Raw genomic sequence first — 23,957 nt, forward strand, 5'->3', positions numbered from 1 at the left:
GCACTGGGTCGGGTACAGAAACTGTCTTGCTTAGTATCTATTCTTTGATATGTTGGGTTAATACGACGGTAATTAGTCGTGACAGCGTGGCCTTGAAAGTGACGTAACGTCATGCACCATGCAACACGTGAGAGAGTCAAAGGAGTGTCATTTTGGAAAAAAGGGCAGTGACTTACCAAAGAAAAGTTATTAGCTTAAGATAACTCATAGTAGATTTTTGCAAGTTAAATATACCTTTTATTGTGGGCAGTCTAAGGCACACCTGTGCACTAATCATGGTGTCTAATCAGCATCTTGATATGGCACACCTGTGAGGTGGATGGATTATCTCAGCAAAGGAGAAGTGCTCACTATCACAGATTTAGACAGATTTGTGAACAATATTTGAGAGAAATGGTGATATTGTGTATGTGGATAAAGGTTACACCTTTGAGTTCATCTCATAAAAAAATGAAAGCAAAAACAAAAGCGTTGCGTTTATATTTTTGTTGAGTGTAATTGATAGCATTAAGCTAATATCTACACACCGTGATGTAACTGCTGACTGCATTTTCAGATGTTCAAAATAATTTCTCTAAAAAGAGAAAGACACCTGACAGGAGATGACACTAGTCAGGTATCATGAGCCTTTTACTGACTCATAAATGGCGATGGTTAGGTAAAAAAAATGTGTTCACACTTGTAATCAGATGTGATGTGAGTGTAAATTATCTAATGTTAATGTTTTATGTAATCGTATAAGACAAGTAACATTAGACAGGGAGGAGCAGTGGAACAAAGTGAAGGAGAGCAGAGTGAAGGAGCAGGAGAGTGAAGTGATGGTGCAGGAGAGAGAGACACAATGGTAGAGGAGAAAACCGATAGGGAAGCCCAGGCTATGAGGCTGTGAATTTCCTTACAAGAGAGCTTTAGAGCTCTTCGATATAAAAAACAGAAAAAACTAATTGTTCTGAGTGCAAAGTTTGCCACTCATTCTGCAGCCCCATTGGGCAATTATTATTTATGTTTTTATTTTTAATTACTTAATTTTATTGTCTTATTTATTTGTTTTTTATTTTTGCATTCAGTCTTTAAAAACACATTGCCAACTTAACTTCTTAATTAACAACTTATTTGTGGGTCCAAACTAAATGGTAAGTAATCTCTCAACCAAATGTGAGATGGCACACAACATGTTTCCTGAGTCCTGACTGAATTGAAAGGGGACTGACCCACTAGCTGTGATGCACTGAGCAGCTTATGACCTCTTGCTGCATTAGCCTGTGCAAAATCCAAAAATGTGAGTTTGAAACTTTTTTTTCAGCCCCAGAAAAAAAAAAAAAGACCGGCGGAAAGGAAAAGATGCAGATGACGAAGATGATGAGGATGTCATGCTGAATCTGAAAAGCTCTCCGTGCAAGCAAGTGATGAGGAAGATGAGCCAGGTATGATATTTTAAGACTGATGCCTGTAACAAGATCATTGTTATTCTCATGTGTGCAATCGTTTCTCAGTGTACATGTCTTTTGTTTACAGTCATTGCCCCCAGCAAAGGAAGCAAGAAAAAGGTTTGTGATGGTTCGTACATAGGTACTACTTAAAAGCCTACCTTCTGGACTCTACATGTTGCCAGTATAAAGCATCTCTGATGTCCTTAGGGAGGGAACATCTTTGCTGCTCTCAGCTAAAGCCAGAGTGTTATGCTGATGAGAACTTCGAGGATTGGTATGAAGAGAGACTACACCTCGCAAAGAGATGGGTACAGTGCTCCCCTTATTTCTCTTTTTTTTTTTATGCTAATGCAAGTCAGTGTGTTAGTACTGCTTATTAAGTGAGGGTGGATAAAATCTTACTTTTCTTACTCAAGTTATGCATTTGCTAATGAAAGTCAATTCACAAAACCAAACAATGGCAGCAGAGTATCCTATGATAGCCCTCACAGGTAATGCTTTTAGCTTTAACAACACACTGTAAAATTCCTGCATTTAAAAAGTTAATTGAAGTAAAGGAAGTTTAGAATAATCAGGAAAATCAAGAGAAAAGCGGGATTCTACTGTTGTAGTAATCCTAACTGTCTGCCCCTCAGACCCACCCACATCTGGTGTCAGAACAATAACATGCTGAATGAGCAGGTGGACACAGTAGTGGATTTACTGGATAAAAATGGAGAGAATGATCCTAATGTTGAAAAAAAAATGTAAGTGCAGAACGTGACATGAGAAATAGTATTGGTCTCTGACAAGACAGGAAAGGTAATAAAAATTAATTTCAAACTGGAACATTTGTTGATTCAGGTGACAAGAAGAGGTTTTTAAATCTGACAACATGTGTGAGATTGGAGGCTCAATAAAAAAATTCATGTGTAAAAACATAATCATGAAGCTGTGTCAAGTTGTGCTACTTACACAAATGTGAGAGAGAAGTACTAAAATACTAATTTTCGTAATGATATGTCAGAAAATATGTCCAAGATTCAACAGTAAGAATGTCTAATCCAGGTGAACCTAAGCCTGCTTCTTGTGTTTACGTCTGCTGCCACCCAGATATTGTAAAGGGAGAGCACAATTTTTAACGGAACCCTGGGGATGCAGATCATGGATAGTTTCGAAATCACTAATCTACATTGTTATCATACAACAAAATTTTCATTGATAACACAGTAAAGTAGAGCACAATGCTGTGCTGACATTGCTGTTTTAGTCAACAGTGATACAGCATCAGCTGCTGTTTCCTCTTGTGTTTTTCTGCTTTCAGTATGGAGGGAAATGCAACCAGCTGCCCAGTAGATGGTGCGACCTTTATTAAAGAATGAACAGAGCCACATCTGCAGATACAATGAATTGACATTGAGAACTGACTGGGGTGACCGGGCGTTCTCTGTATCTGCGTACCACCACTGACCTCGGTCTTTTAAAATCAAAATTCAAAGCTTTCCTTTTTAAAATGGCTTTTAATATCTAGCATCATGATGGGTATTGTGAGTAACATTGATACTTCATCACAGTCACACTGTGGAGTGGTGGAATGTATTCAACAGCAATTAAACAGTCAATTCTTGCAGCTGACGAGCACCAAACTGTCTTGTGGGTTAGTACCAACCAAAAGCTTTTCAAGAAAGGCCTACCTGTGAACCAACAAACAGGGTCATGGGCACCCAAGACTCTTTGATGCACCTAGGAAGCAAGGACTGGCCTGTGTGATCCAACAGAACAGTTACTGCACCACTGCCATGACTCACTGGATGTAGAATGTGGGTATATACCACTGCACTTTATAAATTACTTTGTCCTCGTTCCACTTTCTTTGTGGTACTGTTTTGCACTACGGGAAACAACAACAATCTCCAAACAGCAACCTACCTCACTATGAAAGAAACGGGTCATCACAGCTTGCTGTGTATGGTACTGTGTAGCTGTAGGGAGGTCAAGTGTGCATACTGACCCCTGTCCACCATCAAAAACTCTATTGTGAATCTAAGAGTCAGAGCTGGGATCATAAAACAATGGACGAAGGAAATGGCAATAGTGGTCATTCAGCAGGATAATAAGCCCTACTTATTTAGAAACGGTTTTAATAAGAGTTTGATTTGGCCTCCAAATTCCTCAGAGCTCAGTCTGACTGTGTGTCTCTGAGATGGACTAGAAGTTAATTCTGATCTAAGGAGGGTACGTCTCCCAAGTTCCAGAACTTAAAGAATCTGCTGTTGATGTCTTTGTGCCTGTACCACAGGACACCTTCAGAGGATCTTTGGACTCCATGCCTCAACGGGTCTGAAGCTGCAAAATGGGCACCTATACAATGTTAGGCTGGTGGTTTTAATCTTGTAACTGGTCAGTTTAAAGCTCATTTGTTGAGGATTCAGTGGGCATTGTAAGGTTGCAATATTAGAATATGTGGAGGAACTGTACAAAACCTTTGATTCCCTTTGAGAAACCTCAACACTGGAATGAAAAATGGCCTTGTAGTACTAATGCTAGTAGAAGCACACCATTATCTAAAGTTGCTGGTATATTAAATCCGTGGACCCTTCTTATTATTATCCAAATACTAATAAATATGGCATTACAAACTAGCTTGTTGTAAGTGGGACTTCCGCACACAAGAGGCTAATGATGCTTGTAAAGCATCCTACAGTGCATTGAATTTGGTGTAGGGAGCAGTGTCTTGTCTAGGTCTACAGTCTGAGTTCTGGCCATTTATGTGCATCTTTAATACAGGAGTTTTGGGCATGTTATCTACTGTAATTTATTCACTCAGTCTTGGGCAAAATATCAAGACTATCATCTGCCTGACACCTAAAAATCCTTTTCAAAACTGAATTTAAGTGTCTAGACCTTTCACAACATTCACTTGCAGTCATTTTTTTATGGAATTTTCAGACAGAGTCTGATGAGGATGATGAAGGAGAGAAGAAGGATGGTGAAAAGAAAACTACAAATAAAAGCAAGAAGGCTGAAGCCAAGTCCACGGTGAGTGCTGTTTAAAATCTTTATAATCATATGAACTTCACTGAGCAGACAATCTACTGATTTCATCATTTAACATTAATCATTTGATAAACCCAGCCCTTAAGCAGCAAATGTCCCACCATCCAAGCTGTCCCAGGATTATGCTAACATGGATAGCATGCTATTACAGTTATTTATAATACTCTATCATAACCTTTTGGCGTGCTGCATGTTGAGTGTTTCCTGCTTCAAATTGCTACAGCTGGCTTATCCAGCCCTGGCCTCATGCAAGATATAGTAACTGTGGATGAGAGACATGTTGTTTATATGTTCAGATTTATTTAGGTTGGGAATGTGGAATAATTGTAACAGTTTTCACAATATTCATTAATGCCTCTCAAATAAAATACTATCGCTGACAATTAGTGAATTTCCTCACGAGGAGGTATAAAGTATCTAATCTAATTCAGCTAACTTTAACTTAATCTAAAGAAACCACATCATTTACAAAGTGCTTCTTAGAGACTCTTGGAAAATGGCAGTTTATTCATTTTTGGTTTAGAACTAAAAGACAAAAAAAAATTATCTTTTAATGGGAGGGAGGGGCGTTCTTGTGGGAAAAATAGGTTGTATTTCAGTATTCCTGACTGCTAAGGCTCTGTGTGAATCAAAATCACTGGTAGCTGAAATAGCTGTAACACATGAACAGCTGTAAGGCCTTCCACACTTTGATTTCTTACACAAAATACCATGCAGCCTGTTTAATTGCATGTATTTGCTAGATTAAAAAAGAAAACTTTTGTATTCCAAAAAAAAAATGCTAAGAAGCTAAAGGAAGGGAAAGAAAGAACTACACAAGGCGAGCGACATGTGCTGATGTTGGTGTTGGTCTTGGCATGTTTATTTTATTTTCAGCACTAAGTAACTGTTGCAACTGAACTCTGTCCATGTAGAAAGGTAAACCTGCTGAGAAGTCACGCAGCGTGGAGGAGGAGGAGGATAGCGATGGAGGTGACATGATGATGGTATGTTTGTCTTCCACAGTGCTGTCTCTTTCTCTTTGATTCAATTCAGAGTACTTTATTTGCACCCTGGGGGCCATTCAAAATTCAATTCAAAAGCAATTAAATTCTCTGCTTTTGGACATTGTGTTGATTTGCCTTTTTTCTGACTGTACCATTTAGAGTGCTGAGGATGCCATCGCAGAACAGGCTAAGCAGCAGGAGGACGACCCATTTGCTAATCTTAGCAAAAAAGACAAAAGAAGAAGAAAAAACAGGTACTTGCTATGTACGATATGCTTTAATGAAAGTATTTTTATCGTTTATTTTAAAGTCTGATTTTATTTGCAAATTGGCACAGTATCATAATTTTTTCTCTGAGGAACCAGAAGGAAATCACCATGAAGAAATGTTGTCATTTAAAGTCTAGGAAGGGCTGGGATATGTGCCCTGAACCCTGACTGCTAGGTGTTAATTTTCCCTTTTAATTCCCCAGATCTCAGTCTGAGAGTGCATCAGAGTTGTAAGCCTTGTAGCTTTTACTCTTCCAGTATTTCTTACACTTTTTTAGTCTTAATTCAGTTTGAATGTTCTTTAAAACAGGTAATTTAAATATGTAGATTTGAAACAATGAATGGTGTTTACTGATTCAATTTATTGACAGAAAATATGCAACCATAACAATAACTGACTTTTTAAGAATTTTCCTAATATTTTGACATTTTATGCACCAAATGCTAGGGATGTCCCAGTCCTAAGATCAGAAACAGAGCAAAGGAAATTCTTAACTGATGGGTATCTGCATGGACCAAAGCCTGATCCTTTGTTTACATCTACTGTCGTGTGAATGTTCTGGATTTTAAAAAATGTATTGTTCAGACTTTAAGAGGACACAGTTATTCATTATACCGTGGAGCTATTATGTTACCGTTTATTGCCTTCTTTTTCATAGGGGCAACAGTGTCAACTGATGAACATGGTGAAGCTGAAGTTCTATCAATAAGATTATCCACCTGTATGAGACTAGCATTAGAGGAGCTACTCTCCATTGTGCTGGCAAATGGCATTGAAGTAAATGCTAACGGAATCATTTCCTTAAATTAAATTTTTGGATTGTCAGATAAACATCTGCTGTAATGGAGCTTCTTGGTAGGTGCTCCGTAGTCCATTATTGTAAATTCAAATATTAAAAAATTAAAAAATCAGACAAAAGAGGGTTTTGTCAAAAAACAGGAGCTATGCTGGGACGCTTCGACCAGTGTTGTGCCAAAAAGTGATCTGCTGCCAAACCCTGATTATCACTTAGCTTACATACATCTACACTGCTCGTATGTGGATCAAACAGCGTTAACATGCAAATATTAATAACTGTATCTATGGTGACAGCAAAGCGTTTTCCTTGTGAAACGGTAACATTTCTTGCAACTGTATAATTGTGACCAAAGAAATGTTTGCAGTTTTAATCAAGCCTGATGTTGAGGAAAACAGGAAATGATATGTCAATTTGCTGCTTCAGAAGAACCAGGAAGAACTGGCTTTCATCTCTCTCTGTTGTTGTTCTTACAGATGGAGTATGAGCGTCAAGTGGCCAGTGTGCGTGCTCAGAATGCTTTGGAGGGAGATTTCTCCATTTCCCAGGCTGAGATGTCTGCCAGACAGGCAATGCTGGAGAATGCCTCTGATATCAAGGTTACTACATTTTTCTCAGTGAATCTCATGAAGTGTTGTTTAACGATTGCCTGTTCTCTTGAAACACGTCAAAGTATATTTATTTTCCTAATTCTACTTGATTTCGTATTCGAAATGACAGCTAACTCTTACAACCAATGAAATGACAGCTGTGAAAAGCTGCATGTGCTGCAGTCTGTTTTCGGTGTTCTCTGTTAGTGAAGATCTATATTGTGTTTTGTAGCTGGAGAGGTTCAGCATATCTGCTCATGGCAAGGAACTTTTTGTCAATGCTGATCTACTGATCGTGGCCGGAAGAAGATATGGTTTGGTTGGACCAAATGGGTAAATATGTTTTGGTTATTTTTTTATTCTGATTTGTAGCTGTAAATGGGGAGAGAGAGACTACTAGTTGTAGTAACATTACTCTGATGTACAAGTGTAGGGATCGACCAGTTATAGCCCAGCCTATATTTAGCATTTCAAGATTATTGTTTTTTTTTTTTTTTTTTAACCAATTATTGTAAAATACATATATACTATGCTCCTTTGGCTCACCTTCACCTGGCTCTCTCTCTTCAGTCACTCTGTGGTCTCAGCAATGTCCCACCCAAACATTCCAAATCATAAAACTAATATTTACATTTATGTATTAGACCAAGATAGTCCACAAAATGCAGTTTCTGGATTGTGATTTATTAAAAATTTATTGAAAACCTGTATCGCCTCTTGTGGAAAAAGTAGCTGACCCCCTAAACCTAAAAACTGGTTGGTCCCTTGACAGCAATAACTGGAGTTAAACATTTGTGATGGCTTGCAGTAGGTCTTTTGTATCACCATGGAGTGGATTTTGGTCCAATCTTCTCTGCAGAATAGTTTTAATTCAGGCACATTAGATGTTTTTTGAGGCTGAACTGCCTCAAATGTCCACAACATCTCAATTGGGTTCAAGTCTGGTCTTTGACTGGGCTACTCAGAAACCTTAATTTTATTCTTTTTGAGCCGTTCAGAGGTGGACTTTTTTGTGTGCTTTGAGTTATTGTCATACTGCTTACAGCATTAGTGTTGAACTTTAGGTCATGAACTGATGGTGGATATTCTTTAGGAGGGTTTTCTGATAGGTCATCATCACACTATCACCACCATGTTTCACTGTTGGTATCATGATCCTGTGGAATGCAATATTAGCTTTACACCAGATGTGACAGGTCTGTTTCCGGTCATCAGTCCACAGGATGTTTTCCCAAAGGTCTTGGGGCTCATATAGATATTCTTTTGCCTTTGCTAGATAACCCTTTAGATTTTTTTTGGTGAGTAGTGGATTGTGCCTTCCAACTCTCCATGGATGCCATTTGTGCCCAATGTCCTCCTTATTGTTAAATACAGGGATGTGATTTTTCCGCGAATTCGCGGAATTCCGCTTTTTTCAGGGATGGGAATTTACCGCGGATCCGCGGATTTCATTTATTTGAATGCTGATTTCACAAGTTTGAACACTTTATTGTCGCTGATACTCCCGCGCGATGGTAACGACGTTAACGATAGCTTGTTAACGACGATTGTGAACCGCCCAGCGATTGGAAGTCGCTGCGCCCCCCCGGTCAACAACTTTCCGCTAAAATCAGAACTTGCTGATCCCATCCCTGTAAATAATGTACACTGAACTGAACAGAGGCCAGTGAGGTCTGCAGCTCTTTTGATGTTCATCTGGGTTCTTTTGGCTGAGATATTGACATGCTCTTGGAGAAATTTTGGCAGGCCAGCCACTCATGGGAAAGTTCACCTCTGATCCAGACATTTTGCTTAATATTCATATAATATCTATTACTGTGGCTTGTAAATGTAGCCTATGTTTTTAGTTTGTTGTTCACTCTGTAATAACTGAATCAGTGTTTTCTTGTGTTCATCTCATCTTTCAGTAAAGGAAAGACCACATTACTGAAACACATAGCCAACAGAGCTCTCAGTATTCCCCCCAACATCGACGTGCTGCTGTGTGAACAGGGTAGGTGACCTGTCAGTGTCCTCGCTTTCATTATTCTGTCTGTATCCATGCCGTTCTAACACACTGACTCTGTTATACATTTGTATTCCTTTTAGAGGTGGTAGCTGATGACACGCCGGCGGTGCAGGCAGTGTTGAAGGCAGACACCCGCCGTCTAAAGCTTCTGGAGGAGGAGAAACAGCTCCAGGCTCGTCTGGAGAAGGGAGAGGACGCTGTGGCTGAGAGGTTGGATAAGGTATGTGTATAACTTTGCTGTGATCATTTAAAACCAGAACTGGCAGAGTGGAATAGGAGTAACCTTTATTGAGTTAAGATAAAGTTTTTTTTGATCCCTCACCTGGGAAATGACCACTTAGGACCAGTTACAATGCTGCTGCATTTATGATTTTTATATTCATGGCAGACAATCTAAACATCTCTTCAAGGATTTTGAACAAAATATTTTGATCCTTGTATGACAAGACTTAAGTCAAACAGGGCTAAAATGGAGATGGGTCCCCTGCTTAAGGCTATTGGAAGATAATTGGTAGCTATCACTGGTGATTTTTCTGTGCAATGACATGCACTAAATCTACATTCAGCGGCCATTTTATTAGGTACACCTGTTCAGTGACTTGTAGTCAGCTGTCAAATTTTTTTATAACACCGTGACTGTAATTAGGTTGAGTCCTGAGCTCCATCACACTTGTCTGGATGTTTTTATTTTACTGTGCATAAACTTGAGGCTAGATTATCATCATACATGGACAGAATTTTCAGTGTTTAGAAAATCATAAATAAACCAGGCTGTTAGTTATTTAGACAGTTTGACAAACTTTATTGGTACATTTATCTGTTATACATCCTTTGATAAACTGTACAATCTCGCACTTTTCACAAATGACACTCTTCGTCACTATTGTAAGTATGTCTGTGAGTAACATTTACGTAAAATTGTGTATGTTTGAATGACTGAAAGCTATGTTTAAAAAAATTAGTTATTTCAATTTATTTACAATTTAAGTAGCACTTTTCAAAGCACATTACAAAGTGCTTCACTTCGGCAGCAAATTAATCATCAAGTTTAAAATGCAGGAAAAACTTGATTTATATAAAACCTATGCAGGGAGGTTTAACAGGGTTTCTGCAGGGTTTTAAAAAGTATTAAAAAGTGATAAATCAAAAACGCAAAATTTAATGGCCTTAAAAGGTTTTAAATTTGGGCAAAATGTATTATTTTTTTAAAACGAGGTATTATTTTTTCTTTTAGACAATGAGCTGTTTCATTTTGATCAAAAAATAAACATAAATAAAATAAAACATATCTTGCTTGCAAAATTTTATACCGGAACGTTCGTCAGTCGCTCACGTCGACGTCATAGCAATGCATTCATTGGTCGTTAGAGAGCTGAAATCCTCCGCGTGCACACTGAGTACATAGCTGCTGCAATGCTAACTTGACATCTCCCCATAGACTGTCTATATAATGGACGTAGCATCTGGCTCCAGAATTGAAGCCAACCCGGAAGTGTCAAAAACTTGCAATATCACGCCGTCCGCTAGGCCTGGCTCCAAAAAGCTTTTTCTCCATAGACCCCAATTCATTTTTGGAGAAAATAAAATTTGATAGACTGATTTTCTACAGCTCAGGATTTTTTCCCCGTTAGTTTTCATGGTCAAAATGAGAGATCAGGTGGCCGATCTTAAAATAAATCAACACTGAATTTTAAATAAATCGTTAAAGTTGGCGGAGCCAGGGGGCGTGGCTATACTTGATAGACAGCAACAGAAGCCTCTGCGGTAAAATGTGGGCGGGATAAGAGAGTCCTCAGCCAGTCCTGCTTCTATAGTTGCTGTCCGGTCCAGTCTGTTTGATGACGCTTTTTACGTCACTGGCTCCAAAAAATCCAAAACGGCGACCAGGAAGTAGCAAAATCCGGGCTTCATTTTCTCGGCGTTGAAACCAACGGGTGACGTCACGGTTAGTTTACGCCTGCATCTCCCTGGATGATGCCACTTCGACTTCCGAGAGCGACCGCGGCCTGCGGGATCGCGGATTAGCGCTCATCTGTCCGCAGATTGCTCTCCCACAACCTATACGTGGATCCAAACTTTAAGCTGTATCACTGCCGAAGTCTAATCACTTGGTCCTTGTGTCATTTCTGACCGACCCTGAAAACTTCATTCAAATCCCAGAGTCCGTTTTGAATGATGTGGGTAACAAGGAAATGATTCACACACGCTGATCGTCACATAACTCCACCGTGGCTCTCAGTGGCAAGACCGAGACGAGCCGTCTGCCCCAGTTGTCCGACCACGGAGCGCGTTGCCTGTGGTAGCGTCCCGCTTAGGCGGTGGTTGACCCTCCGGATGACATGGACATTTCTCTTCACTCTTTGGTGGAATAATTAATCTAATTTACCTCATTCTTTCAGTGCTCTAATGGATCTGGATGCAACAGTTTCCATCATGGTGATTTGTCTGGTCTGTTGTCCGCTCATTTCAGCCGTTCTAATATGTTTCGTGATTTATTTATTTTTTAAAGTGTGTATCAATCGATGATTTTTTTTTTCCTTTTTTGTATTCCACCACAATATTGCACGGTTGTAAAAACAGTTTAGCTCCGCTTTGGTGAAGAACATCAGTGAATTAATTGTTTATCACGGTCTTCAGCAGTAATTTTTATTGGTAAATGAGAGACATTAGTATCGCACATGTCTGCATCTTCAAACCATAAACAGGAAGTGAATTCGGTGACATACGTGCATTACGTTTGCGCTGGGAGCTGCTATGATTGGTGGAACTCACGGGAGGCGGGCCAAAATTGCGGGAAAGTTGCGGTGATTGGACAAAATTGCAATGGCTGAACTAATCACAAAATCAAATTCTCTGAGGAGAAGATACAAAGAGAAGAAGGAGGAATTGGTGCAAATGGACACAACTAACGAGGACAAGGCTGTGCAGCTGACGCACTTGCCGTAAGATTTTGATTTTGTCTCTATTTTATGAAAGGTTAAGGCACTTGGCACAAGATTTTTTTATTTTGTCATCCTGCGCTCGTTTTGATTAAGTGTTTTGTGAAAATTTGCGTGCAGATTTGTTGGTCATTTAAACCTAGTTGGTTGTTCAATCCTTGTCTCAATTTGTTTTTACTGGTTTGTGTGGTTGTTAAACATGTTCTTAATGGGCTAGTGGAGTCTTCCATGGGGACAGGAAATAAATGTGCAATATTTTGTCTAAATCTCTTCTTTTATAGTATTAGTAGCTGTTGCCTAATGGTTGGGAGTCAATCTTGAAAAGGTTGTACGTAAGTTTAAATTCAATACCATTCCATCGCTTAAGCGCCTGTGAAGCAAGGCACCCACCTCACATTGCACCAGTTACTGTAACTAATACCCTGTAGCTAAATAACTAGGTCTCCTTGGATAGTGGCAAGTATGATGTAAGTGCTGTATGTCAAAATCTGCGTGCATATCAAAAAAGGTTTCTGATTAATAATTGCAACTCGGTGTCTTGATGGTTGTAAAAAAAATCTGAAAGTAGTAAAAAAAAAGGTATTAAATGGTAGTAAATTTAACTTCAAGATTGGTGTATAAACCATGTTTAAAGATATATAAAATAAAAGATCTATAAGATACCTTTCCATTGTAAATGACATGAAAAGACAGTTAAAAAAAATAAAACTCATGTACAATCAGGAAGGGCTCTTCGTAAAAAATGTTTTAAGAACGGATTTAAAAGATGTTGCTACCTAGGCCGTCCTGATGTCCTCAGGCAGATTGTTCCAGAGCTTTGGGGCCCTGACTGGAAGTGCCCCGCCCCCTTTAGGTTTCAGTCAGGCCCCTGGAACAGACAAAGACCTCAGCCTGAGGATCTCAAAGTGCGTGTTGACACGTAACATACTTCAAGGTTGGCAATACAGCTGGGAGAAAACCAAAGTAATCAGTGAAAGCTTGCAATCTGCCCTAAGACATACTGGAAGCAAGTGTAAGTAGGCTAAAATGGGACTGATATCTTCATGTTTCTTTGTTTTGTTCAGCCCAGCAGCTGAGTTCTGCACAATTTGGAGTCTATCAAGTGATTTGATTTAAGCAGCAGAAAAGACTGCTAGTGTGTTTTCATAGGGTTGAGGAGATGATGAGACGAAGATGATCAGAACAAGACTACACAAGCTTTGTGGTGTGCTGTGCAAACCTTTGTAACAGGCTGAATGTGGCCCATAGTGGAAGCATCTCAAGATAACATTTGTGTTGCCATGTGATGAGACCCATTAACAAGTTCAGCTACAGTTTTGCTTTTATTTTTTTACACACGTGGACAAAATTGTTGGTACCCCTCAGTTAAAGAAGGAAAAACCCACAATTCTCACTGAAATCACTTGAAACTCACAAAAGTAACAATAAATAAAAATTTATTGAAAATTAAATAATCAAAAACAGCCATTACTTTTGAATTGTTGATTAACATAATTATTTAAAAAAACAAACTAATGAAACAGGCCTGGACAAAAATGATGGTACCTCTATAAAAGATTGAAAACTATTTGACCAGAGTGACATGATTAACTCAGGTGTGTCATTTAATTGACATCACAGGTGTTTCCAAACTCATAATCAGTCAGTCTGCCTATTTAAAGGGAGACAAGTAGTCACCCTGCTGTTTGGTGAAAAGGTGTGTACCACACTGAACATGGACAACAGAAAGCGAAGGAGAGAATTGTCCCAGGACATCCGAAAAAAAATGATAGACAAACATCTTAAAGGTAAAGGCTATAAGACCATCTCTAAACAGCTTGAAGTTCCTGTGACAACAGTGGCTCATATTATTCAGAAGTTCAAGACCCACGGGACAGTAGCCAACCTCCCTGGACGTGGCCGCAAGAGGAAAATTGATGACAAATTGAAGAGACGGATCGTTGGAATTGTATCCAAAGAGCCCAGAGCAACCTCCAAAGAAATTAAAGGTGAACTCCAAGGCCAAGGTACATCAGTGTCAGATCGCACCATTCGTCGTTGTTTGAGCCAAAGTGGACTTCATGGGAGACGACCAAGGAGGACACCACTGCTGAAAAAAACTCATAAAAAAGCCAGACTGGAATTTGCAAAAATGCATGTTGACAAGCCACAAAGCTTCTGGGAGAATGTCCTTTGGACGGATGAGACCAAACTGGAGCTTTTTGGTAAGGCACATCAACTCTATGTTCATAGACTCAAAAACCAAGCATACGAAGAAAAGAAGACTGTCCCTACGGTGAAACATGGAGGAGGCTCAGTAATGTTTTGGGGCTGCTTTGCTGCATCTGGCACAGGGTGTCTTGAAAGTGTGCAAGGTACGATGAAATCTGAAGACTATCAAGGCATTCTGGAGAGAAATGTGCTGCCTAGTGTCAGAAAGCTTGGTCTCAGTCGCAGGTCATGGGTCTTCCAACAGGACAACCATCCAAAACACACAGCCAAAAACACCCAAGAATGGCTGAGAGAAAAACGTTGGACTATTCTAAAGTGGCCTTCTATGAGCCCAGATCTGAATCCCATTGAACATATGTGGAAGGAGCTGAAACATGCCATTTGGAGAAGACACCCATCAAACCTGAGACAACTGGAGCTGTTTGCTCATGAGGAGTGGGCCAAAATACCTGTTGACAGCTGCAGAACGCTCATTGACAAATACAGAAATCGTTTAATTGCAGTGATTGCCTCAAAAGGTTGTGCAACAAAATATTAAGCTATGGGTACCATCATTTTTGTCCAGCCCTATTTCATTAGTTTGTTTTTTTAAATAATTATGTTAATCAACAATTCAAAAGTGATGGCTGATTTTGATTATTTAATTTTCAATAAATTTTTATTTATTGTTACTTTTGTGAGTTTCAAGTGATTTCAGTGAGAATTGTGGGTTTTTCCTTCTTTAACTGAGGGGTACCAACAATTTTGTCCACGTGTGTATATCACATAAGCTGTCCTTAAGAGAACTCAGCATACCAGGGTCAGATGTGCATCCTCTTTGTCACTATCTCTGTGTTTCTCTTATTGACAGGTCTATGAAGAGCTCAGGGCAATTGGAGCAGCAGCAGCTGAGGCCAAAGCCAGAAGGATCCTGGCTGGTCTGTCATTTACCCCTGAAATGCAGAACAGACCCACCAAGAGGTTCTCTGGTGGGTGGAGAATGAGGGTTTCCCTGGCAAGGTACGCTCTTTACACATTCACATACACCACAGTTTCTGTGTGGAATAGGTCCAATTTCAACATGTCAGAGGTTCTTTTTCACCCACCCTTCTGCACCCACAGAGCCCTGTTCATGGAGCCCACTCTACTGATGCTGGATGAACCCACCAACCACTTGGACCTGAATGCTGTCATCTGGCTTAACAAGTATAAACATCTTTATAAGCAAATGTGTTTTCCTGAATCATACGATAGATTGCTTGATAGTGGTAATCTTTGATTGGGATTAAGAATGGGAAAGAATATGAGTTAGGTCAGTTGACACTGATGTGTAGATTAGCCAAGCAGGGTTCCACCTGTTAGAGCTTTGACTTGGAATCTTTGTTGGTTCTCAGTGTCCTACTGGTTTCAGAATCAGCAGCTACCCTGCTTTTCACTTTTAACAGGGACGCCATTGCTGTGTGAAGGTCCACACACTTAGTCATTCACCTGCACACTTTCTTTCACTCCCTCTCTCACTCTTACTTCAGTCTCTCTCCTTCTTTCTGACTGCTTTCAACCAGTTGGTTAAATTCCATTTAAATGTTGCTATCTTAGAATTTATTTCCATCCCTGATAGCAACACGTCGGTCAACAAAGCTGGGCAGACTGGCCCATATAAATACTACTACTGTGTTGATTTGAAATCAGTGTCACAGTTTCGTCTCGTACATCTATTGCATCTATATATTGCTTTTCATATTGCTTCTTGCAAGGTAGATTGATTTTCCATTTGCCATCAAACAACTATCAATAACTCAATTACAAAATGCAACAATTTTTGCACATTTATTAAAAATCTTTAAAAAATAAGAATAGAGATGGATGCAGAAAAAATTGTAGAGGGTTATTGTAAGCAATTTGCAAGAAGCATTTGATTCTGTGTATTGCAGTGACTTTCTTAGGAAGCTGCTGGCTTAAGGTCTGCGTCTGTTCATGTGGAAAGGGTTGACTTTATATTTGACACAGAGACTTGAGATTCAAGGACATCTAGTTTAAGTCCTGGAAGTTGTCCCAAAATAAAAATTCAGTTAGTTGGTTGCTTTGTTTAAAAACAAAATCTCAACTACACACGTGGACAAAATTGTTGATACCCCTCAGTTAAAGAAGGAAAAACCCACAATTCTCACTGAAATCACTTGAAACTCACAAAAGTAACAATAAATAAAAATTTATTGAAAATTAAATAATCAAAAACAGCCATTACTTTTGAATTGTTGATTAACATAATTATTTAAAAAAAACAAACTAATGAAACAGGCCTGGACAAAAATGATGGTACCTCTATAAAAGATTGAAAACTATTTGACCAGAGTGACATGATTAACTCAGGTGTGTCATTTAATTGACATCACAGGTGTTTCCAAACTCATAATCAGTCAGTCTGCCTATTTAAAGGGAGACAAGTAGTCACCCTGCTGTTTGGTGAAAAGGTGTGTACCACACTGAACATGGACAACAGAAAGCGAAGGAGAGAATTGTCCCAGGACATCCGAAAAAAAATGATAGACAAACATCTTAAAGGTAAAGGCTATAAGACCATCTCTAAACAGCTTGAAGTTCCTGTGACAACAGTGGCTCATATTATTCAGAAGTTCAAGACCCACGGGACAGTAGCCAACCTCCCTGGACGTGGCCGCAAGAGGAAAATTGATGACAAATTGAAGAGACGGATCGTTGGAATTGTATCCAAAGAGCCCAGAGCAACCTCCAAAGAAATTAAAGGTGAACTCCAAGGCCAAGGTACATCAGTGTCAGATCGCACCATTCGTCGTTGTTTGAGCCAAAGTGGACTTCATGGGAGACGACCAAGGAGGACACCACTGCTGAAAAAAACTCATAAAAAAGCCAGACTGGAATTTGCAAAAATGCATGTTGACAAGCCACAAAGCTTCTGGGAGAATGTCCTTTGGACAGATGAGACCAAACTGGAGCTTTTTGGTAAGGCACATCAACTCTATGTTCATAGACTCAAAAACCAAGCATATGAAGAAAAGAACACTGTCCCTACGGTGAAACATGGAGGAGGCTCAGTAATGTTTTGGGGCTGCTTTCCTGCATCTGGCACAGGGTGTCTTGAAAGTGTGCAAGGTACGATGAAATCTGAAGACTATCAAGGCATTCTGGAGAGAAATGTGCTGCCTAGTGTCAGAAAGCTTGCTCTCAGTCGCAGGTCATGGGTCTTCCAACAGGACAACCATCCAAAACACACAGCCAAAAACACCCAAGAATGGCTGAGAGAAAAGCGTTGGACTATTCTAAAGTGGCCTTCTATGAGCCCAGATCTGAATCCCATTGAACATATGTGGAAGGAACTGAAACATGCCATTTGGAGAAGACACCCATCAAACCTGAGACAACTGGAGCTGTTTGCTCATGAGGAGTGGGCCAAAATACCTGTTGACAGCTGCAGAACGCTCATTGACAAATACAGAAATCGTTTAATTGCAGTGATTGCCTCAAAAGGTTGTGCAACAAAATATTAAGTTATGGGTACCATCATTTTTGTCCAGCCCTATTTCATTAGTTTGTTTTTTTAAATAATTATGTTAATCAACAATTCAAAAGTGATGGCTGATTTTGATTATTTAATTTTCAATAAATTTTTATTTATTGTTACTTTTGTGAGTTTCAAGTGATTTCAGTGAGAATTGTGGGTTTTTCCTTCTTTAACTGAGGGGTACCAACAATTTTGTCCACGTGTGTAAGTAAACTGTCTGTTCAGTGCATTTGTAGATGGCCATTTGTTTCCTGACAAATCCCCTGTCACCTTGTTAGGCAGTAGCTGGGGTTGATACAGTGATACAAAAGACAGCAGAACGATTAAAAAAAAAAAAGAAAAAAAAAGAAAAATCAGTTTCATCACGGGGCTGCACAGTGGGGTAGTGGTTAGCACTTTCGCCTTTCAGCAAGAAGGTCCCTGATTCGTGTCCTGGCTTTCCCAGGATCTTTCTGCATGGAGTTTGCATGTTCTCCCTGTGCATGCGTAGGTTTTCTCTGGGTGCTTGGGCTTCCTCCCTACAGTCCAAAAATATGCTGAGGTTAATTGATTTTACTCTAAATTGCCCGTAGGTGTGAATGCGAGAATGATTGTTTGTCTGTATATGTAGCCCTGTGACAGACTGGCGACCTGTCCAGGGTGTCCCCTGCCTTCACCCGAGTCAGCTGGAATAGGCTGCAGCTCGTGAGGATAAAGCGGTGTATAGAGGATGGATGGATGGATGGATGGACAGTTTCATCACTAATAAAAGTTTAAGATTTATGACAAGTTCTTGTGTTTTGAGTTCTTCAGATCCCTCAAAACAGGTTCATCAGAATGTGTTGGATTGGAACCAAAGAGCACACTTTGGGTCCAAATCTATATAAAAGCAGAGGAAAACCTAAATTAAAACAATGTTTGATCATTTCTAGTCTGTTCGCTGATTGACTTCCACCTGTTATAAAAGTAACTGCAGCATTGATATTGGAAATGATTTTATGCCATTGTAACTCTAAAATATGCTCTTCAAGGATTTGTGTATCGTCTTTTTTCTGGCCAGCTACCTTCAAGGATGGAAGAAGACTCTCCTCATAGTATCTCACGACCAGAGTTTCCTTGATGATGTGTGTACAGATATCATCCACCTAGACAACCAGAAACTCTACTATTACAGGGGGAATTACTGTAAGTATTAATTTAATTCACCATTACTTGTCTGTTTTCACAAACAAGAGTTCATTTATTTTAAATAGTAAAATTTCTGCCTCAGTGGATGTCAAATGTGTTCTTCAGAATTTGACTGTGTACATGTCAGTGATGAAACCCACCGTTTCTTTGCAGTTTTAGTACATGTTTTTGTTGTTTGCTTAAATTTAGAATTGAATCAACTTTGAAAAATTGCTGCTGTGAATTACATAAAATTGGTAGGATATTTTAGCAGGCTAGGTGCTTGAAATGTCTTAGACTGGGTGAGAATTAGATTGAAAGGGAGTAAGATGCAGTGGAATCTTACAGTGGAAGTCCTGTTTTACATTTGTTTTTCTGCATTTCTTTAAGTGACCTTCAAGAAGATGTATGTGCAAAAGCAGAAAGAACTACAGAAGCAGTATGACAAACAGGAGAAGAAACTCAAGGAGCTGAAGGCTGGTGGCAAGTCCACCAAACAGGCTGTGAGTATGGTTGCCGTATTTGACGATTGCATGTTGACACGAATGCTTCTATCCATCAATTCATCTTAAAGTTGATTTTGCGGCTGACGACAGATTGGTTTAAATGTTTCCTCTCAGGAGAAGCAGACTAAGGATGCCCTGACCAGAAAGCAACAGAAGGGCAAGAAGAAGGGAGGCCAGGAGGAGGAGAGCCAGGAAGCCACTGAGCTGCTGAAGAGGCCTAAAGAGTACACTGTCAAGTTCACCTTCCCCAACCCACCCCCTCTGTCACCACCTATACTGGGACTGCACAGTAAGAACATCAACAGATGCAGGACTTGAGTTTACTCATATTTTACCTGAATGCGCACACCAATCACATTTCTGTAAAATTGTGTGGACAATCTTACTAAGTTGATTCTACCAACATTTCCGTAGTCTGAACTGTCACATTAACAGATAGGCATGCACAGGCAACAATACTTTAATTATTAAAGACTTTTTCCACATTTCAGCACCAATATTAATTCAAATATTAAAGGAACTTAAATGCATGATTGTTTATTGTGACAAAGATGCATGTCTTTAAATCATTCCATCATGAAAAAAATAAGAGTTGTAGGAGTTACTGGAAACTGAAGACTACCATTTTATAGATGTTGTCTACAAATGTATGTAAACTTTAGATCACAACTGTGTCTGACTTTGACAATTGCTGAAACCAGCCGTGCTCCGTGTCCCAGCGGCTGGTTTCATAGTGTAGTTAGATAAACCTTCAGCCATGACAGTGAAGTGGACCAATTAATAATGCTTCCTTCATGTTGCTTTTTGAAAATACATTTTACAGCAGTAGTGGAGATCTCATAACTCTGAAAACTTTGTTGGTTACAGTTATTATTTATTTTTATTTATCCCTGCTCTGTCCACTTGCTCCAATGTGTAGTTTGAATTTTGACAAATAAAAATTGAATCTGTCTGTCTTGCTGGGGAAAACACTGATGTCTTGTCTGTGTGCTTTCTGCAGGTGTTGATTTTGGCTATGAGGGCCAGAAACCCCTCTTCAAAAATGTGGACTTTGGCATTGACATGGACTCCAGGAGTAAGTATGGTGCTTGTGTGATCATTTCAGGATATTGCTGAAATAATTGACATTAGCCCAACAAACATTGTCCCCATATTTGTGCACTTGTTGTGTTGGTAGAAGATTTAAAAGGAGGAAAACAGGGCTGTGTCACTCCACTGAAAATTAAGTGATATCTCAGGAGTGCTGGAGTTAAATGTCAACGCCTTGACATTTCTGCCCCACCCTGACATAAACTACGCCTTGCCATGTGCCATGTCTTGGCATGTGTGGTTGTGCGATGTCCTGGTCAGTGCTGCTTGCAGCATTAATTCTAGTTTGTTTTGTAAAATGTGAAGTATTTTTTGAAATGCTGTCCAAACCATTTCTCTTTTCTCTAACATGATTTTTGTCTTACTCTAGTTTGCATTGTTGGGCCTAATGGTGTTGGAAAGAGTACCCTGCTGCTGCTGCTTACTGGGAAATTAAATCCTGTAAGAGTGTACATATGCAAATGAAATTATAATTTCACTTAAATGTAAATGAGTACACTGGTTAAATGTGTGTTATTTCTTTTTTAGACAAAAGGGGAGATGAGGAAGAATCATCGCCTGGTGAGTATTTTACTGTGGAGGAGGGACTCTTAAAATACATATTCTACAATATGCTCACACAAAGTCACTCTCTTCTGACCAGCTAGGGACAGGACCCAAAGCTTCCAGACTGTGTGTATTCACCCTATTTGCCTTTACAAAGATCTCAAAACATTTGTACTTCCTCTTCTAACACTGGTTTTTATCATGTTTTCTTCATTATATTGTGTTAACATAACCCAGCATGGCTGAAGAAATATGAACAAGGAATGCACTCAGAGAGCACAGTACTCACCAAGGCTGCTCAGTCATTGTATCATTTCTAACAGCTAAAATCTTGAAACAATTTGTGGGAGAAATCACAGTAACGTAGAATGTGGCCATTCAGTGTAGCTGTACCTACAAACAAAATGACCTTGTGCTGAGAACAGGCATGTGTTATTCATGTGTACATTGTGTACGGATACCAAATTGTGTGTTTTAAATATGTAGTAGGCAGCGGGAATTGATAGGAATCTGAAAACATCCACAATTTAATCAATAGTTCCCTGTATGATTTCCAACAGATAAGACCCAATAAGCCCGCGGCAGTCAATTAGTAGTAGGATCGCAACCATGTGACATGTAACTGATTTAGTGTTTACTTGTTGTCATAGTTACAGTGATGCCCTCCCGTTATCTCGCAGTGATACAGAAATCTAACAGATCCATGGATCTAAACTGTAATTGGTCAACTGAGCTCTCCCTCTTGCAGATATTGCTGATATTTTCCTGAAATGTTTCTTGATGTTGCCTTCGTTCAAAGCAAATAGCAAATGTAGTAAAATCATTGATTTTGAACACTGATCGGTTTCCTTGCAAAAGCAAGGCTGCCAATGGTGCTGTTCTATTTTTAGCAAACAAACAGAGCTCTGGAACTGTGTTCACTATTTTAGTGTTAGCACATGATTGGACAGCTAACAGCTAACACCTCGATCCCGTTGAACATGTCCTGTGTTTTGGTCACTGAGATCATGTTTCAGTGGCTCCAGAGCAGTTTGTATGCAGAAAAGTTTCAAATTGGATTGTTTTTGTGTGCCTACAGAAAGTGGGGTTCTTCAACCAGCAGTATGCTGACCAGCTGAACATGGAGGAGACAGCCACAGAGTACCTGATGAGGAACTTCAACCTTCCCTACCAGGATGGCAGGAAGTGCCTGGGCCGTTTTGGTCTTGAGAGCCACGCACACACCATTCAGATATCTAAACTCTCTGGTATGAAAATGAACTAATCAATAGGAACATTTACTGTAGATTGTCATGAAGAAAACATTTCATAGCAACTTGTCTTGTCTGTCCCTAACAGGTGGTCAAAAGGCCAGAGTCGTGTTTGCTGAACTGGCGTGCCGTCAGCCAGATGTACTGATATTGGTAAGAGCCATTCAGCCTGTTATCATTCCTGATGATAAATGGATTCCATGTCTAAATGATTTTGTATTTTTCTGTCATAGGATGAACCGACCAACAATTTGGACATCGAGTCGATTGATGCCTTGTCAGAGGCCATAAATGAATACAAAGGAGGTAAGAAGAAAGATTATGGAAGAATGTTTATTGTGCATTTTCTATGTGAGCCATTTGGAATTAATTAAGGAATTCATTTATGAGTGAGTGACTCTTCAACTACAAGAGCTGTCAAGAGGCGGGAGACGCTCCACAATCACTCAACAAATTACAATACCAAAGAGTTTTGGTGTTAGTATCAGGTGCATTCACCTGTTTTAAATTTTAGTTTCTACCTCAAACTGTCTTCAGTGTTTCATTTACTCGTGCAGCCAGCCTTAGTACTGTTGGCATGAGGTCTAGTTCCATAGTATTGCTTGTAAACTCCTATATACTTAGACCAAACACGTCATGTGATTATTTAAACATTGGCTGCATTGTAGAGCATCAGGAGTGGACAAGCAGAGTGTCTGCTGTTGTCTGTAGGTCCAAGACTTTAGTTAGTGTCGGCAAAGAATTTTGTTAGGTTTCATGTGTTTCTGTCAAATTACTTTATATCCCCTAAATTTCAGCTCTGTATGTTAGACGGGCTCTACAGAGCACTTTTTATATTGACCTAAGCTTACATAAAGTAATGCTGAGACTTGAAACTTAATTGTAGCATACATTGTTTTATTTCAAAGGAAATGTGCTGAAGCACAAAAACTTGTTTAACTGTCTAAATACTTGTGATCTGGGCTACATCTTTGACTTCCTGTACTGTCATGCTTTGTTCAGCTCATTTAACATGAAAAGCTGTCACTGCTAGAAAAAAAAAAGGATAAAAAGTTGGGGATACCAGAAAATAATCACGTCAGAATAATCCTTATGTTGTGAAATACATACTAAAATAAATAAAGTTTTTATCATTGAAAATGTCATGAATTTTATTTTTGTAGTGAAACTGGGCTTACATACAGCAATAATACAATTTTTAAATGACAAGATCAACCTGTAGTAGAACCAGATTAATAGTGCAGTAGTCAGGGTCTACAGTGAAATGTAGAAACGCTCTTTTAAGATGACACTGGTGTGAGTGATGCCTGAATCTAAGACTGTATGAAGCTTTACAGCACAACACCAATAAAGGTGTTTAATATATGCTACTAAAACTCTATTCCTTGTCTTCCAGCTGTGATCATTGTGAGTCACGACGCCCGGCTCATCACAGAAACTCAGTGCCAGCTCTGGGTCGTAGAGGACTATACAGTCAACCAGATTGACGGTGACTTTGATGACTACAAGCGGGAGGTGCTGGAGGCTTTGGGAGAGACCATGATCAACAAAGTCAATCCATGATCACAGAGTCCCTGTGTCTGTATATCATATGCTAGCTGCACTCCATCTAGGCTGTCTGGCAGTTCTCAGTTAAT

At 39.5% G+C, this 23,957-nt stretch overlaps 1 protein-coding gene across 1 annotated transcript; it reads left to right on the forward strand.

Moving 5' to 3' along the window:
• Positions 1 to 644: 644 nt before the first annotated feature.
• Positions 645 to 23,883, forward strand: abcf1 (ATP-binding cassette, sub-family F (GCN20), member 1). The gene is made up of 20 exons (XM_051955559.1): positions 645 to 658; positions 743 to 844; positions 1,304 to 1,424; positions 5,381 to 5,452; positions 6,995 to 7,117; positions 7,341 to 7,441; positions 9,016 to 9,101; positions 9,197 to 9,336; positions 15,117 to 15,265; positions 15,368 to 15,451; positions 18,823 to 18,947; positions 19,320 to 19,432; positions 19,550 to 19,724; positions 20,436 to 20,510; positions 20,895 to 20,965; positions 21,053 to 21,085; positions 22,149 to 22,317; positions 22,409 to 22,473; positions 22,554 to 22,626; positions 23,717 to 23,883. Exons 1-20 carry the CDS (start codon positions 645 to 647, stop codon positions 23,881 to 23,883), a joined length of 2,058 nt encoding a protein of 685 aa, XP_051811519.1.
• The last annotated feature ends 74 nt before the right edge of the window (positions 23,884 to 23,957 follow it).

This window comes from Acanthochromis polyacanthus, chromosome 11, assembly GCF_021347895.1.
Source record: "Acanthochromis polyacanthus isolate Apoly-LR-REF ecotype Palm Island chromosome 11, KAUST_Apoly_ChrSc, whole genome shotgun sequence".
Classification (NCBI taxonomy): Eukaryota; Metazoa; Chordata; class Actinopteri; family Pomacentridae; genus Acanthochromis; species Acanthochromis polyacanthus.